Below are 17,385 nucleotides of genomic sequence, written 5' to 3'. Positions count from 1 at the left end.
CCTGACATCCACACACCAACATCTAAGAGCGACTAGAGGGGGAGGGGGGATAGTTAGGCAAAGGATTTTTAATTGTGTGTGTCTTTATGTGTGTGCGTGTTGTAGTGTTTGATAGTTTATGTTGTAGTGAATTGTTATATTGTGTGTTGTGTGTAGCAGTGAACTATTGGTGGGCGTGGGGGGAACCTGAAGGCCTTCAGGTTTACAGTCTCAAGTCTACCATCTCGGGACTACAGTCTCAGGTCTACAGTCTCAGGTCTACAGTCTCGGGTCTACAGTCTCTGGGTAGATCTACAGTTTTGGGTCTACAGTCTCAAGTCTACAGTCTCTGATCTACAGTCTCTGGGTAGATCTACAGTCTCAGGTCTACAGTCTCAGGTCTACAGTCTCAGGTCTACAGTCTCAGGTCTACAGTCTCGGATCTACAGTCTCGGGTCTACAGTCTCGGGTCTACAGTCTCGGGTCTGTAGTCTCGGGTTAACAGTCTCAGATCTACAGTCTCAGGTCTACAGTCTCTGGTCTACAGTCTCCGGTCTACAGTCTCTGGTCTACAGTCTCCGGTCTACAGTCTCCGGTCTACAGTCTCCGGTCTACAGTCTCAGGTCTACAGTCTCTGGACTACAGTGTAAGATCCTACAAGTTGGGCTACAGAAAGACCTTTTAGCTCTAGACTATTCCTGATTAAGAGTTTTATTGAGTTCTTTGGTAGCAGAGTTTCTTTGATATTTAAAGGTACGTACTGTACTGTACTGTACGTAAAAGCTTTTTCATTCCATACGATGAGACTTTATTGTTTTTTCTTTGATTTAGGGATTATTGAGCACTAAGCTGCAGGTTCAGATACTTTATCTGAGCAGTTCATGCATACATTACACACCAAAAGTTTGGACACACCTTCCCATTCATTTGAATTAGAAGGTGAGAAGACCTTTGGTCTGTACTGTATTTTTGTCCAAAATGAAAGAACAGTGAACTTTTCTTAGTAGGAGGACTGCCGTCTGCTCAGAAGTGGAATACACAAACCAAAAATCTGATTCATGTTTTTGTCATTGGATAGTCAGTCAACAGACATGGAGCAGAAAAAGAATCAAACATTACCTCACTTTAGTATGTCAATCAGTTTTATCAGTACAATGGGTTAAAATGTGTGTTTTTAATGTTTTTTTTCAGTGGAATGTGTGTAAGCTGTGGGTGGGTGTTTACAAACAGCAGATATTATTTGATTCTTTGCTTTGATGTGTCTCTAATGTTTGTGTTCTTAGCGTGTAGTTCATGTGCTGGTATTACTGAAGTTCTCCATGTTTTATGAAGGCTGTGCGGGTATGGCTTTTGTGATGTTTGTGGTCTTTTAGTCATTGATTGATTGATTGATTCATTCATTCATTCCTCCATTCATTTATTACACAGGAAAAGATTTCAAACAATTGGCCCTGACTTAGTTTAAAACTGGTATTCAGCAGGTTCCTGCTCTGCAGAACAGTTAACTCAAGACATTCATCGTAGGTGCCAGGACAAAACAGAACAATTATACAATCATAAACCGTTCAGGAAGAGACAGCATGAGAGGAAGTTAGAAGCAACGTCAGTGGTTGCAGCTCTAGCAGTCTTAAATAAAGTGTAGATGTTGTTCTAAATAGTCCTAGTGATTTTAGAGTCCTGATGGCTTGTGGATGAAAGAGGAGCCAATAAGCCTCAGAATGACTTTTCGTTACCCTACACCAGGCTGCATCCCTATCTTTAAGCAGGTCATCAATCTCTGGGGAGAACCAAGGATTGTTATGCCTTTTTACCCTAAATCTGCAAGTAGGTGCATGTTTATTGATGAGTTTTAAAAACTTATCATGAAAGTATTGCCATGCTAAGGCCAAGTCATCAGTAATCGAGATTCTGTCCCATCTCAATATAGACAGTTTTTTAAAAATCTCTTTTTACCAGAATATGACGTTTAGCTTAGAGTTTGCCGTTTCTGATGGTGGGAATGGCACAATATTCACTTTGGTCATTTACAAAAATACCTATGTCAGTGAACTTGTGTGGGGCATTCGTCAAAATAAGATAAATTAAGGATGATCGAGAGGGGCACTTAATGTTAGGATGGGTAGGACTATCGATGAATTGAGTGAGATTTAAAGAGTCACAGACAGATTTCAAGTTTTCTAATTTTGGACTTAACCAGTCAAGATTTAGGTCTCCTATTAAAACCAATTTACTTCAATTTAGACATTATTATACAGAGAAGAGAGGGCGTCACTGCTGGCTGATGGAGGTCTGTGACACCCCATAATAGTGAGTGAGTTCACCTCATATCAGTGAAGAGAAGATATTAGTGAAGTGTGCAATTTATTTATTATATAGATGGCTACACCTCTACTTTTTTATATCCTGCTAGAGATTTCCTTATCAGAGATATATCTACTAAACATAGTTTCAGAGAGCACTAAAATGTCAATGTCTGCGGATTTCACCCAAATCGTGACAAGATGACTCAATGAGCTCATTTAGAGCAGAGCCTGTGTGTATAAAGCAATGCTCTTTATATGTCGACAACAAGTGTAACAGCTGACAGTAATTTTTGGGGGATTCATGAAGGTAAGGCAGCAACGTTGAACTTGAATCAGAAATTGACCAAGTGCAGGTCCCAGAACCTGGAAGACCCTGAGCGGGGGGGAAATCTGGGTGCTCGTCACCGCTGTTTATGATTGATAAGTTCTTGCAGCTGAATAAGTAAGCCATACAGTGCACTTAATAATGTCACTGTTACTGTCCTTGAAGAGGAAAGCGACTCCAGTCACACAGCGACTGTAGAAAACATGGCCTAGGGCCTGTGTTGGGCTTCATCGGAGTAGGATTAGCCGACTACCAGGACACTACTTTACTATCAGCAAACCACTCTGGTAATAATTCAGCAGCAGCAACTCAAGCTGATCCATATCAAGTAACGTACCACGGAATCCCAACAATTGACCGGTAGCAGAGAGATAGGACAGTTCCCGTTGCAGAATAACCTTCCAGGCTTCGTTGAATCAGTCCAGAAAACAGAAGCAGGATCCGGCGAACCGTTGTGGAAGAGCCAACCGGCAACATCAGGAGCGAGGTAGGTCCAAGACGGCAACAGATTATGGTAGAGTCACTAGTCACTGGTCTCAACTTCGTAGTGAGTAAAGTTCCGGAAAGTACTTGAAAGGGAAAAAGTCTACAAGATTATAGAAGTTGGAGGGTAAACAAAGGCTGAGATGTTTGCGCCGCCATCTTAGATTTTTTTTTTGTTCCATCAAAAGGTTCCCTTTCTCGTCAATGTTTGTCCATAAATGTGTTGCAGGTCACATGACGAGACAGTAAAGTGACGGAAATCTCTACTGAGAAACATGCAGTAATGAATGACAAGAGCCATTTTTAGGAACACCAGAAGATGGATGTGTCTGAGTGTGAAGGTCTATGTCTTGAGATCAGGACTGACTCCATCCATCCATCCATCCAACTTCCACTCAAGTCCTTTCAGGGTCATGGGGTTGCTGTTGCCTATCCTGATGAGGAGGGGTTTCTTCTGGAAAGGGTGTCAGTCTGCCGGCGCAGGCCCAGCACAGACTGAAGCTCCTTTATTTTGCTGCTGGTGTTTGAGTAGAAAGCAAAATATAGGTAATATAAAAGTACTATAAAGGTCCTACTCTGACTGGATGTGTGCCATTCTGGCAGGGAGGGGATTTCATGGATAAGCATGACTTCTGTCTGGATCATTTGTTGAGAACCATCTGGGTTTTTGCAAAAACGACCTGCGGCGTTGTCCTGTGATCATTAGAAAATGCAGCACTGTAGGAGGATGTGCGTTTGCGGTGTGTTGAGCTAGAAACAGCCGATGTTTGAGGCCGACCGAGCAGCTATCAGTGCCAGTCTTCTTTAAACTCTCCCCCTCTTTTCCTCCTTTCTCCATCCCCCCTTTCTCCTCCTCTGCCTGGCCGTGCTGTGATTGACGGCCGGAGGGTTTTAATGGGCTCTGGAGAGCAGGAACTGAGGTCTGGGTTGTCATGGTAACTAGGAGAAAAGGCCTTTTGCTGCTGCTTATTCTGAGCATTGTGGAGGCACACCAATGAGCGCGCACACATGCATGCACAAACACACACTTTATTGCCAGCACACATCCCCCACCTCCCATCGCAGCAACTTCTCTGTCTCTGCTCATTTTTTCATCCTCCTCTTCGTTCTCCTATTTTCTGCTGCTTGATGCTTTGGAGCTGCAGGTGTTGCATCACCGTGCTTTGCCATCATCAGGACACAGAGCTCCACCTCCGACCTGCAGTAATAGAGACAGCAGAGCGGCTATAATCTTCCAGTGACACATGAGGTGAAGATGAAACAAAAGTTCTTAGGTCACAGCATCTCAGACCGTCAGCGTCCCTTCAGAAGAAGGGCAGGTCGTCTCTGAACTCACTGGTTCTGGTTCTGCTGCAGGATTTTCTCAGTCTTGTTCTGGGTTCAGAGATCAGATAACAACTCTTTTGTGGGTCATCGTGAAGACCCAGGATGAAGAATGAAGTCATCAACCTTTATTGGTAGGACTTGATGACAACAGCTGTTAATAATCTCCTTGGTCTTTTTGAAGCATCTACAGACCACCTCAGTTTCAGAGATAGTGCTTAAAAAGGGAAGACACCAAACGAAATACAGCAAGAGAACAAAGTCTTCACTGCATCTGCATGTTTCTTTGCTAGAAACTGAGGTGATGCTCCTCAGGATCCGGCTTTCATGCGGAATAACTACTGAAGTAACCTGAACCTGCTGAAAAAAAATCACGTACAGGTAAAGGTCACAGTCAGGTAAAGGTCACATTCTGGTAAAGGTCACATTAATGTAAAGGTCAGGTCTTGAGAAAGGTCACGTTCAGGTAAAGGTCACGTTCTGATAAAGATCACATTTATGTAAAGGTCACGTTTTGAGAAAGGTCATGCTCAGGTAAAGGTCACGTTCTGATGAAGATGACATTTATGTAAAGGTCACATTCTGAGAAAGGTCACGTTTAGGTAAAGGTCATGTTTAAGTGAAGGTCACGTTCAGTAAAGGTCTCATTCAGGTAAAGGTCACGTTCTGGTAAAGGTCACGTTCAGTAAAGGTCACGTTCAGTAAAGGTCACATTCAGGTAAAGGTCACGTTCAGTAAAGGTCACGTTCAGTAAAGGTCACATTCAGGTAAAGGTCACGTTCTTGAAAAGGTCATGTTTAGGTAAAGGTTACGTTCTGATAAAGATCACATTTATGTAAAGGTCATGTTTAGGTAAAGGTCACGTTTAGGTAAAGGTCATATTCAGGGTTCCAGCAGACAGACAGACGGGTGTGTAAGCTTTTGAGGGGGGACATGACCAAACTTTGTCAAGTTTCCCGCCTCAGCAGATGAAGCAGTTAGTGTCAAACTGATCTCTTCCTTTATGATGAAAACATTCATGAGTGAGAAGGAAGAGGGAAAATCTTCTGGAATTGCATTCAGGAGTCCAAACTGGATCTGCTCCAGAGACCAGGAACCCCTAAGCACCGACAGAAGCTCTTCTCTGAACCCAGAACCATGAGGTCTTACGGTTTAGTTGGTGGTTCAGCTTCAGTCTGAAGAACTCCACCTGCTCCAACCGTTTCCCTTCCCTGCTGTGTCTGTATCAGGATTACTCAACAAAACCCTGTTTTCTTGGTGTCGTTTCAGAGTGCGGCCGCTGCCCCCAGTCCAGTGATGGGCAACATGCCCCCCAATGATGGCATGCCGGGCGGACCCATGCCCCCTGGCTTCTTTCAAGTAAGAACTCCCTGTGAAACTTTACCTCGAACTTCACATCCAATCATCTCCCCCAGCACGAAACGCCCCCCCCCCCTTTTTCTTTCAACATTAACTCTTGTGCTATCTTTTGGGGTCCAGATGACCCCACCCTTACATTGACATGTTCTTCCTACCATGACAAAGGTGGATAAAGGTGGAAAGATTTCATGTAATCCATGGACACCAGTGAAGATCACAAATCATTGAAGAAAAAAGGTTCAGAGCACTGTCTAGTGGGTCTAGATGACCCAACTCCCAATGTTAAAGTGCCACAAGGATTAAGAATCCTAACGTTTCTTTAGATAACTTTAGCATAAAACATGAAGAGATGTGCAGCTTTCTGCAGATCTGCACGTTTGTGGTGGACAAATGACCACACCCAACGTATGAAAATGAACGACCTTGGGAGAATTGCAGCTGAGCAGTGCGTTTACCTGTTTACACCTCCCCGTGGACGGTTCAGCCCAATTACTCACCTGTTTCACGTCCTGCTTAAAGAACCAGGTGTGTACTGCATTTGTCGCCCCACCCTCCTCCCCAGCTTCCACCTGTGAGCTCCGTTTGGGGTTGTTTTATACCCAAAGTTTTCTATGGAGATCTTTGTTTTATTGTATCTGAACGGAGCCTTATGCCAAACTAAAAGAAATATATGGAAAATAAACCTTTTTCTACTGCATGAGTTGTCTAACAGGTTTTATGTCAGTAAAGAATATCACATATGACAGCTGTTCAAGTACATTTGTTTTCTTGACATAGCTTAGAAACAATCCTTCCATCAGAGGACTGTCCTCGGAAAGAACGCACCATAAATCTGTGAATTACTTTTTCTATATGAACAGTTCTGCCAGTGTGACGTCGATACAGACGAGTTTTCACAACAGTTGGTGGATTTGTATGGGATTACATATCTGCCATAAAGTGAAAGGGCATAAAGACAACAAAGCAGGTGTATTTAGAAACTGAGTGAGTGAACCTTACAACCGCGCTGGCGCAATTCTAACCAAGCGACCCCGTATTTTACAACTGAACGGCTGCAATCCTAACTGAGCAGTGATCCTGTTCGGTCAATTCTCTTTTGTGCGCTCACCTGGATTTACGCTCAGTGTTCAGGGGTGTGTTTGTCACTTGGGGGCATGAACCTTTCTGGTTGATCCAATTGGCTAAAATTTGCATGTCAAGCAGTGGGGCCGGACTTTCATTTTGGTGAAACATACCGGTGAAACATGCACGTGAAACGTGCACACTGGTGTGTGTTTGAAAAAGGCAGCGAGCTCAAAACTGAGTTGATTTTGATGTATTTTTTCAGTCATCAATCAGCATTTAAAATCCATCAAAGTCTTCATCTTCTGTACCTGAAACAGCTGGACTACATTTCTATCAATCACGCCAGCTTCCCTTTCCTCATCCGAGTCCGTCTCGTTGCCGTGCGGCTCCAAAGATCAGTGAAAGCAGACACCTCAGTGTCTCAAGTCCTGCAGTCCCAAAGTGTGGCATAACTCGCTGGCGCTGCGTCCCGGTAAAAAGGGAGGATGGACAGCTTTTCATGGTCATCTGCTGGAAGTTGCAGCGCTCAGCCTCGAGTCGTTCTTCCAACGCAGGCAACCTCCTTTTCCGCGGAAACTCAGCTGCCGCTACATCTTCTTGTCTTGTCGGAGTTGGTTTTCCAGCGTCCTCACTTACGGACCATGGATTCATTATTTTTAATTCTCTGGCAGCTGAGGTTCGATAAGTTAGAAAGATCTTCACAGATTCAGACTTCCTGCTCAATAACTCTTCTGATCAACGTTCAAATGTGTCAGCAAGTATCTCAATACTTTTGTATTAACACAGAGAGTGAACCACAAATGCATTTCTGAAGAAAAAAGATAGTTTTCTTGCCTTTTAATCAGAATTGTTCGCTTTAAGCTTTGAATGCAGACATGCAGCAGCCGGCTGTCAAGGGACCGTCAACAAAGTGCAACCTCTGTGAACTGTGAAACACCACTGTGTAAAAATCCATAACCTCACAAAAAAATCATAAAATTATTATAAAGCATATTCTTGTTACAATACATATTTTTTAGGAAAGTCCATCTTTATTTTATCTTGTTGAATATTTTTTCAAATTTTAATAGATATGAATCATGACTAAAGTTATCAGTAACTTGACATGACCTTATTGTAGGAAGTTTTGTGTCAGTAACTACAGCATCTTCAAAGCCATTGAGCATTTTTGACCAAATATGATCCATTTTTAAATATGAAAAATTCTTAACCATAAACTACTTGATTTATGACATAATCTTTGTTGCAGTAGGACAATAAGGTCATGATTAGTCAGTACAGGAAGTTTGGTGACAGAAGCTTTAGAATCTTCAGAGCTATTGTGCATTTATGTTATGATTCATATCTCTATTAAATTTTAAAAACTATAAGCAATAAAATGAAGGTTGACCTCCTAACAAAATTTAGCATAATAATAATAATGATGTAGCATGACTATGCTGACGAGTCTTCATTACCAGTTCATATAAATATAGACATTTATTCGCTTTTTAAAAGTTTACTGATTTTTACAGAATGGTGTTTCACAGGGTACGCACTTTATTGACGGTCCCTTAGCAGTCGGCTCGCTGCTCTGTTTGCATTCACAGCTTAAAACGAACAATTCTGATTAAAAGGCAATAAAAACGATCTTTTTTCTTTAAAAATGCTTTTGTAGTTCACTCTCTGTATTAATAGAAAATGATTGATATACTTGCTAACATATTTAAACATTTATCAGAAGAGTTATTGATTCAGGAAGTCCGAATCTGTGAAGGTCTAATTTAACCGAACTGCAGCTGCTTGATTCCCGTGTTTCTCCGCGTAGCTGATAGCTTGCAGTTTAAACTATGCCTCATAATCGTGTCTCTTTGCATTTCCAGGGTTACCAAAACAAAGTTGTTCTGCATAATGCTCATAACTGCACCTTTGAACTATGGGGGGAGGGGGGGTCTTCTTTCACGTCCTCTCCTCTCTCCGTACCGTCATCATGCTGTTCTCTCCTAGATCCTCTTTGCCGAAGTCACACAACAACACATTAGGGCCGCTCTGTACATGTAGGAGAAAATGTAAGACTTTCACCTTATGGTTGTAAAAGTACTGTATATAGAAAATATAATAAAAGGCAGAGAGCCGCATGCAGCTCAAGAGCTGCCTGTTAACCCCCCCTGCACTGAAAAATGAAAGGCCCGCCCCTCTGCCTTGCGGATAAGACGTGCAAATTTCGGCCAATCAGATCAACCAGAAAGGTTCCTGCCCCACAAATGACAAAAACGCCCCTTAACACTAAGCGTAAATCCAGGTGAACGCGCAAAAAGGCATTGACCGCGCGGGATCACTGCTCAGTTAGGATTGCGCCAGCGCGGTTGTAAGGTTCACTCACTCAGTTCCTAAATACGCCACTTTGTTGTCTTTACGCCTTTGCAATTTATGGCAGATTTGTAATTCCATAGATTTGTATTAAACTGAAGGAAACCCTGAGTGGATCAGATGGCGTTCCTTTGAACTGAACTATCTTTTTCTTTTCTTTAGTTATGAACTTTTTTTGTATTTTTGGGTTAATATTTTGATCCATATTCAACTTGACGTCACATCCTACAGTTGACTGTAAACAGTCTGTCAGTATTGGATACTGTGTTTTAAATGTCATCAGATATAAACACACATCCGACATTGTCCTCCATAGTTATTAAACCTAATTCTCAATTACTAAAATGGTCCATTTATCCATTTTTATTCTATAAATTATTTTTGTTTTTAGGCACTTTCAGGAAAACAAAATCAATCTTTTCTTTGATGCCTAATTAGAAACAAACTCCATGACCATCATGTGTATGTTTGTGTGTGTTTATGTTTGTGTGTGTGTAGGTGTGTGTGTAGGTGTGTGTGTGTGTTTTAAGGATGAGCAGTTCACAGAGCAGAGCGCACATTGATGCTGTTTCCTGGGTGACATTATTCTTCATAAAGGACCGTATGAAACGAGGCGTTTCACCCCTATAGAGCAGTCAAAGCGGCTGAAAAACATCTGCTGGCTGACGTGGTCAAACGAGGCGCCGTTCTGATGTTCGACATCAACCTGCTGAGATATTTCTTTCACTGTTTTCTAGATTTATGTTTTTTAGAAAAACAGAGCTAATGTTGGATAGTTTGCATTGAAGCACAGGAAAAGAAATCGGACCAAACCAACGTACAGAACCCTCCAAAAGGGTCTTCATCCACCTTCTGTGTCACTGGATGGTTGGAGCTGATCCAGAGGACGACATCTTCCTTTCTATTGCTTTGGTGTGATAGGGCGTAAGCCTTCCACCGCTGTGATGCCGCATGCATTAATCTGCATCCATCCTTTATGCCCCCCTCCCCCCTCCGCTTTCCCAGTTTTTTGGAGGAAAATGTCTGAGCTGCAGGAACTTTGAACCCTCAGAACGTTTTTCTCTCATTTCTGACCAACAATTTCAAATCTTCTTCTCCCCAGGGTCCTCCTGGATCCCAGCCGTCCCCCCACACACAACCCCCGCCACACAACCCCAGCAATCCAATGATGGGCCCCCATGGACAGGTAGGGCAGCAACTCTTCCTTTTGTTGGCCGGTCCCATCACTCGTTGGGAAGAGCCTCAAAAGCTTTCAAAGTAGGGGGAGAAACGTGGAGGCTACCACTACCGGGGGTGGGGGTCCCCCCCCCAGGAAAATTAGGCCCCTTTTTATGCATTTTCCAACTGGGATTTATGTTTTTTATTATCACTGCATATCAAAATGACAGTAAAAATTCTGAAGTGAGCATGTCCAAAGTCCGGTCTATGGAGTGATATTTCTGCCGCTACGCTGTACACAAAACTTTCTAAGTTCCAAATTCATTCATTCATTCATTCATTTTCTGTACCGCTTTGTCCCTTTCGGGGTCACGGGGCTGCCGGAGCCTATCCCGGCTACTTGGGCGTAGGCAGGGGATGCCCTGGATTGCTTTTCAATTATTTCTTATTTTGCTTTAAAAAAAAATTTGCGTTTGCAAAACACACGTTTTCACATGCGTTGTGTCAAATCTTTTTTCCCATCTTTGATTTTGCTGACCACTCTGACGCGATTTGGCGTGATAAAACTGCCACAGCCAAAAAACTTCTGGCATGCGTTGTGTGTCATCTCACTTTTTTCCTATATTTGATTTTGCTTAGTTAAGTTTCAGTTTGACGTGACGAAGCGGCCATCAAACAGCTGCTGATTGGTCCAGATTCTAACCAATCAAATCGCTGTATTTATCTAACATGGTGTCTGTACAGAGGCTCAGAAACCGAACCAGCTCTTTTTACCCTCAATTTTGTCTTTTGGATGAAGACGTTTTCATTTTTTAAATCATTTTAACAATAATTCATATTTTATTTCTTTTTTACCATTGATTAATTTTGATTAAGTCAGATTTGTGAATTTATGGCCGAGGATTATGGAGTCCTATACTGTTCATAATTAAATAAATAAATATTTAATTAAATACATAAATATGACGTCATGCAAATACACAATCAATCAATAAATCTCTCATAAATATATAAAAAGATCATGAAATTATGAAAAACCTGCACACAGATTTTAAATTAGCCATTATATTATTCAATATATTTCATTTTGCTTTAAAAAGCTGTCCATTATTTTAAAACAGCATTTTAAAATATTCATTTTTAATCATGTGGAATATTATTATAATTCTACGTCTTTTTTCAGAAGCTCGGATTTCAAAATCAATATTTTCCAAAGTAGCTTTGTTTTTATTTCATGTTGCTGTTTTTCACAATGGCTTATTTATTTCATGAAGAGCTTTTTCAGTGTCAATCAGTGATAGTGGGCGGGATCTAAACACTCATTGGCTCATCCATGGAAATCGACTCATATTCCTCGATACCCGCTCAGCGGTGTGCCAGTCAGAGAGATGACATATTTCAGCGATATCCGCACGGCTTTGCTGACATTAGAGATCAAATAGAGACAAACAATTTGTCTGCTGCAGAAGATGGAAACATGGACGACTCTGTTTTTGTAGTTTGAGGGTTTGTGTGGACCAAACCACAGAGGAGCTCCGGTCGTCCACATCTTGAAGTCCCCTGTTGAAACACTCCTCATTCTTACGCCATTCACTCAGTGCTGGCGGACCGACAGAGTCAGACCAGGCAGCTGGGCAAAGCGGAACAAGCCTGCTCAGGCCTCCTGAACCTTATGATATTTTTCCCTCTCAGGGAAAATGTTGAACCTTTCCTGCGATGACGTTTCTGACCGTGGTTTGAAAACGCAGCGGAGATCCGGGGTTTGATTTGGGGTTCACTTCCCCGTTCTGACGCTTCCAGAGCGGCTTAAAAGAACCAGTCTCTTTACTTTGGAGGAAACCTTTTTTTATTATTACTTTTCCGGGGAACTGAGCAACAGACCCTTAACTTGCGCTCACACACTCACTCTTGCGCTGCCTGGGCTCACATAATTTAAGACGTGGTTTGACTGCAGGAGCTGAAGCAGAGACTCTCTCTGGGATGATTTCATGAACTCAAACATGGAAACATTGTTTTCATGGAGAACTATTCAAAAATAAATAAACTTGATCTTTTAACATTCTCCGTGTGCATTGTCCATCCTTGCATTGTTACTGAGATAAGCACAAGCAACCGCTCCATGTGGCTGTCAGGCTAAAATATTAGCTGATAGCCCCTCCCACACGCAGCATGGTGCATTTATGGAAACTCCAGTTCATAGAAGCTTAGTGGAACTCCAACAACCGCCCAGCCTAGCTTAGACCACTACTAGATGTTAATGAGAAGATGAAAATTGCCGAACCGACCACAAAATCACCCGAATTATGCACACTCGCCCAAAGCCACTTTTATCCGCAAATCTAGAACAAAAACTGCCCAATTTCGTGTAACACTGTGGATGTGTTGAGGTGCATACTCCCCCTAGTGTTGAGGGGTGGGCATCGCACCGTCACGTTTGCTGAAGCATCTTCGATCGATGTAGTCAGGGTGCTGCTGCTCATGTCTGAGTAAAGGAGTAGCCAATCACAAAAGTTTCTCCGCCTTGTCTGGTTTGATTGACAGACAGACCCATTCTCCTGAAAAAGCTCTTCATGAAATAAATAAGCCATTGTGAAAAACAGCAACATGAAATAAAAACAAAGCTACTTTGGAAAATATTGATTTTGAAATCCAAGGTTCTGAAAAAAGACGTCGAATTATAATAATATTCCACAGGATTAAAATGAATATTTTAAAATCCTGTTTTAAAATAATGAACAGGTTTTTAAAGCAAAATGAAATATATTGAATAATATAATGGCTAATTTAAAATCTGCGTGCAGCTTTTTCACCATTTCATGATCTTTTATATATTTATGAGAGATTTATTGGTTGATTGTGTATTTGCGTGAGGTCATATTTATGTATTTAATTATGAACAGTATAGGACTCCATAGGAGGATCTCCTGAAACTGTAAAGTTGATCTGCTGACATAAAATCAACAGGCCTGTGTGTGAGATATGTGAATCTTCTGGAGCAAATTATTGGTAAAAAGTGTGAATTTCTTTAGCATCTGTTTGTTAAAGCAATACGATAAAAATATTTAAAGCACATATTATTTTAATTTTACAAAACTTGGTTTGATTTTAGCTGCTTTGCGGCTCTTTCTGGGTTTTACTCTGAGAGAAACGGGCCAGAATGATTGAAAACGGCAGAATCCCCGAACAGAACCGATACAAGGTCCAGAGTCCATGTCTGCCTCCAAGCACCGTCAATATGAGACAGAGACACCTGATTGGTTAGAATCTGGACCAATCAGCAGCTGTTTGATGGCAGCTTCGTCACATCAAACTGAAACTAGTGTCAGCACAAAATCTAAGATAGGAAAAAAGTGAGATGACACACAACGCATGCGAAAACCTTTTTGGCAGGGGCAATAGTGGCACCTGCATCACGCTAAGTCGCAAATAAAGTTTTTGAAAGCAAAATACAAAAAAATTGAAAAGCAAATTTTTAACATTTTCACTTCATTTACTTAGAAAGTTTTGTGTATGGAGTACCGGCCCGGTACTCCATACGGGGCTGCTGTATTGGCCCACAGGCCCTTATCAGGAAATTAATATGTGCGGCCCCCACACTATGTGTACGATTTCCCTTCTAAAACATGTCTGATGCTTTGGAAACATTCCTCAGAGAACGTTGGAATATTGCTCAGTTCTTGTCATTCAGAGCAATAGACTGAACCGTTGCGTAGTGGGCTTGAAAAGGGTTGAAGAGAAATCTCGTATTAACCCCCGCCCCCCTTTTTACAATACATTTTGATGTGCCTATTTCTATTTAAAGTTTTCATTTTTATTGATCATTTCTGGCCTTGTAAGGTTGCACCAGTGACATCTTGTATTTTTTTTTTGATACACGTTCTTCCTCCTTCATCCGTTCAGTGTCAGAGGTCATCTTCTTCCAGAGGATGTCGGTTTCATTCATCATTCATTCATCCGGATGATCATTAATTCTCCGGAATTATCTTTCTTAAATATTCTTTAGCAGCCCATGGACCGCCGTGCTCTTCAACTGTGCCCCTGCCTCAGAAACTCCCGCAGCACCTCTCTCTGAGACAAAAGTCTCAGAAAAGGGTCTTGAGTTTTCTGAGTTGTGATGAACCCCAGGAGTCACATGACTGAAAAACGGCGAATACTGAATCGTCAAAATCATACACGGATTACTCGCTGTGAGCCGCTAAATGAAACTGTTGTAGCCGGCGATGACTTCGCTCACAGGCGGCAAAGTCTCATTGGTAGTTGCCTACTTTTGAGGTGGGTGTGTGTGTGTATGGGGGGGGGGGGGTCAAGCGCAGATCCCTGGTTGTGGAACGGATCAATAATTTAGCAGCTTTGGTCCAGCTGCAGGGAGCAGAGGTCCATCTGGGGGGGTCTGGTCTCTCAGCCCTGCTGCCCCCTCAACAGAGCATTAATGCTGCAGCGGCCAAACACCACAAAATCCCAGGGGGGGTCATAGGCGGGTCTGTAGCACACGTGCACGCGTTGTCTATAATTACCTTTAAAATGTAATCTCCTGTTTGGGTCGCCAGCTCCTATCTGCGTGGGGACAATAAGAACATTTCTCTGCTGCTCGCTCGCGCTGTTTGACCCAAACTGTTCTGATTCAATCCGGGTTTCTCCTCCAGACCAGAACCTGCGGTCGGAGCTGAAGGATGCAGCTCCTGCTCTGATGCATGCAGGGATTTGTAGTTCAAGCAGCGTCCTCTCCTTCATCTGTGATGCTTGACTTTATTCCCCAGCTCTGCAGCCCCCCCCCCCCCCCCCCTCCACCCACTGAGATTTACATGCAATGCACAGATAAAACAAATGGAGGGGGGGGGGCATGTTTTCTCTATTCCTGAAACTGCTACCCACCGGCTGTCCTTTAAACCTGTGGTCTCACCTCATAAAGACGCAGTAAAACTTCACGTTAGACTACTTTGTTCTCAGCGCAATAGCTCCCTCTGCTGGCGGTTTAACATAATGACTGAGTCTCCAAATTCTGAAGCAGATTCTGTGGAGCTTTGGAATCTGAGGCGCTTCAACCGGAAGTCTCTGACCGGTCTTCTGTTTGTGCTGCAGCGGCGCTGCAGGAATGTTTCTGCTCGTGTCGTCCTATTTCTTTTGATTCCTTACCGTGCTGTGAAGCACATTGTTAACCCTGTTGTTTCCAAGTAAAGAGAAAAAACCTTCATCACTGTTTTTCTGTTTAAGGTGATGCTAAATGAAGTGGACTCCTGGATTAGAACAACTGGCGAGCTACGGCGTGGAGGAGTTATTGTTTCACTATTTCTGTATTTATTGATTCTTCTCAAAAGCAAAGGCTGTTTATGAGCTGCTGTTAAAGGAATCCTGTTTAGGTGAAGCTAACCTATAAACCAGCTCAGTGGCCTTGTGGTAGAATGTCCACCTTGAGTCTGGAAGGTTGTGAGTTCAAATACAGGCTACCAAAGACTCTAAAAGTGGGACCCAGAGCCTGCCTCCCTGGTTGACAGTCAGGGATGCAGAGGGGGGTTTGAGGTGTTTGACAGCTGATGGGACGTTAACTTTGAAAGCATTTTTTTCAAGTATAAACATCAAACAAAAACTGTCATCAAACCATGTGACCAGTATTTTAGTTGACTGGTTTCATTTATCAAACCAGCCTTCTTCTGACAGCTTTTACACGTTTTGCCTCTTTTTTGGAGACAGTTCTTTAGTGGAAAATCCATTTAATGGAGTTTAAATGAGCACAAACATTTGTAGACTTGACTGGAAATGACAGGTTTCAGCGATGTTTGTTCTTTTCCCCTTTTCTGTTCATAGAACATTTAAATCAGACGGAACCTTTTAGGACAACAAAAGCTATTCGGTCTACAAAGCCACATTTATGATCTTCTGGGTTCCAAAGGAAACAATGTAAGCCCCTCCCCTTTTTTTCTACAGCCATTCATGTCTCCACGGTACCCAGGCGGCCCAAGACCCTCCCTTCGTATGCCAAACCAGCCCCCAGGAAGCATCCCTGGGTCGCAGCCCCTCCTTCCCAACAGCCTGGACCCTACCAGACCTCAAGGTGTCCACTCGTGTCATTTCCACACCTTCACCATGACCAACCATCTAACGCTGTTGTTCCCCCGCAGGTCACAACATGGGAGGCCCCATGAGAATGAACCCCCCCCGAGGCATGGGTCCACAGGTTGGTGATGGAACGCAGAACAAACGGGGGTGGGAGGGGCTTTCATTGCAGCTGACTCGGCCTATGAGCAAACCCATGTTTGCAGCATGTTTGCAGCGTTAAACCAAGAACCGAGTTGTTGGTCTGGAGGTCGTCAGATGTTTGATGGTGTTTCTGAAGGAAAAGAAGACGCTGCAGTAGAACCATGACGTTCTCCACAACTTCTGAACTTTTGGAGGGGTGGATGAATACAAGGATAAAAACCTCACAAAAACTTTTTTCTTTTTAACAAAGTCTTAAATATAAGCCCACTGTGTTTGTAACTTTATTAGCAGCGTCTTTAGATTACAGAGTCGGTTGCAGATGATTTGATGTGTGGGAACATCTGTCTCAGTAAATCCATATTCATGTTGAGTTTTGGTTGCTTAACGTCGATTTCTTTTTTTCTTTAAAGTGAAGATTCTTCTTCTGTTCACTTGCCGACTCTTTTCTGCGTAGAGACGTTCCAAAGACATTTTTGTTGTTTTTGTTTGGCTGACTTAGCTAGCATGGGGGTTTTACTTCAGCGGTAATGTTTCAGTCTGACGTAACTTCGTCCTTCATAAGTTCGCAGATTTATGAAAGACGTGTGACCAAGGAGAACGTCTTTACGTGCAGATGTGGATCAAAGAATAAAAAAGAATAAAAAATGGGTCAGAGGCAAATAATAAAACAGAAAAAATGAAGGGTTTTTATTCTTTTTGTGCGGCCCGGCACCAAGTGACGGTACTGGTCTGTGGCCCGGTTTGGTGATTTGTGTTCTTTTCTGTGTGCAGAACTATGGTGGAGGGATGAGGCCTCCTCCCAACTCCATGGGGCCGGGGATGCCCGGCATGAACATGTTAGTCAGA

The 17,385-nt window shown here is 42.7% G+C and overlaps 1 protein-coding gene across 2 annotated transcripts in view; it reads left to right on the top strand.

Moving 5' to 3' along the window:
* Positions 1–17,385, top strand: part of LOC101167440 (single-stranded DNA-binding protein 3) — a 68,674-nt gene that overhangs the window by 44,783 nt on the left and 6,506 nt on the right. For both annotated transcript variants that reach the window (XM_023954125.1, XM_023954124.1), the window contains exons 5-9: positions 5,683–5,772; positions 10,289–10,372; positions 16,267–16,393; positions 16,461–16,516; positions 17,311–17,375. In XM_023954125.1, the coding sequence (XP_023809893.1) occupies positions 5,683–5,772; positions 10,289–10,372; positions 16,267–16,393; positions 16,461–16,516; positions 17,311–17,375 (422 nt within the window). The remainder of the gene's footprint in view (positions 1–5,682; positions 5,773–10,288; positions 10,373–16,266; positions 16,394–16,460; positions 16,517–17,310; positions 17,376–17,385) is intronic.

The sequence above is a fragment of the Oryzias latipes genome, chromosome 4, assembly GCF_002234675.1.
Source record: "Oryzias latipes chromosome 4, ASM223467v1".
NCBI lineage: Eukaryota > Metazoa > Chordata > Actinopteri > Beloniformes > Adrianichthyidae > Oryzias > Oryzias latipes.
Note: the sequence above shows the minus strand (reverse complement) of the source record. Positions and strands in the feature narration are given on the sequence as shown.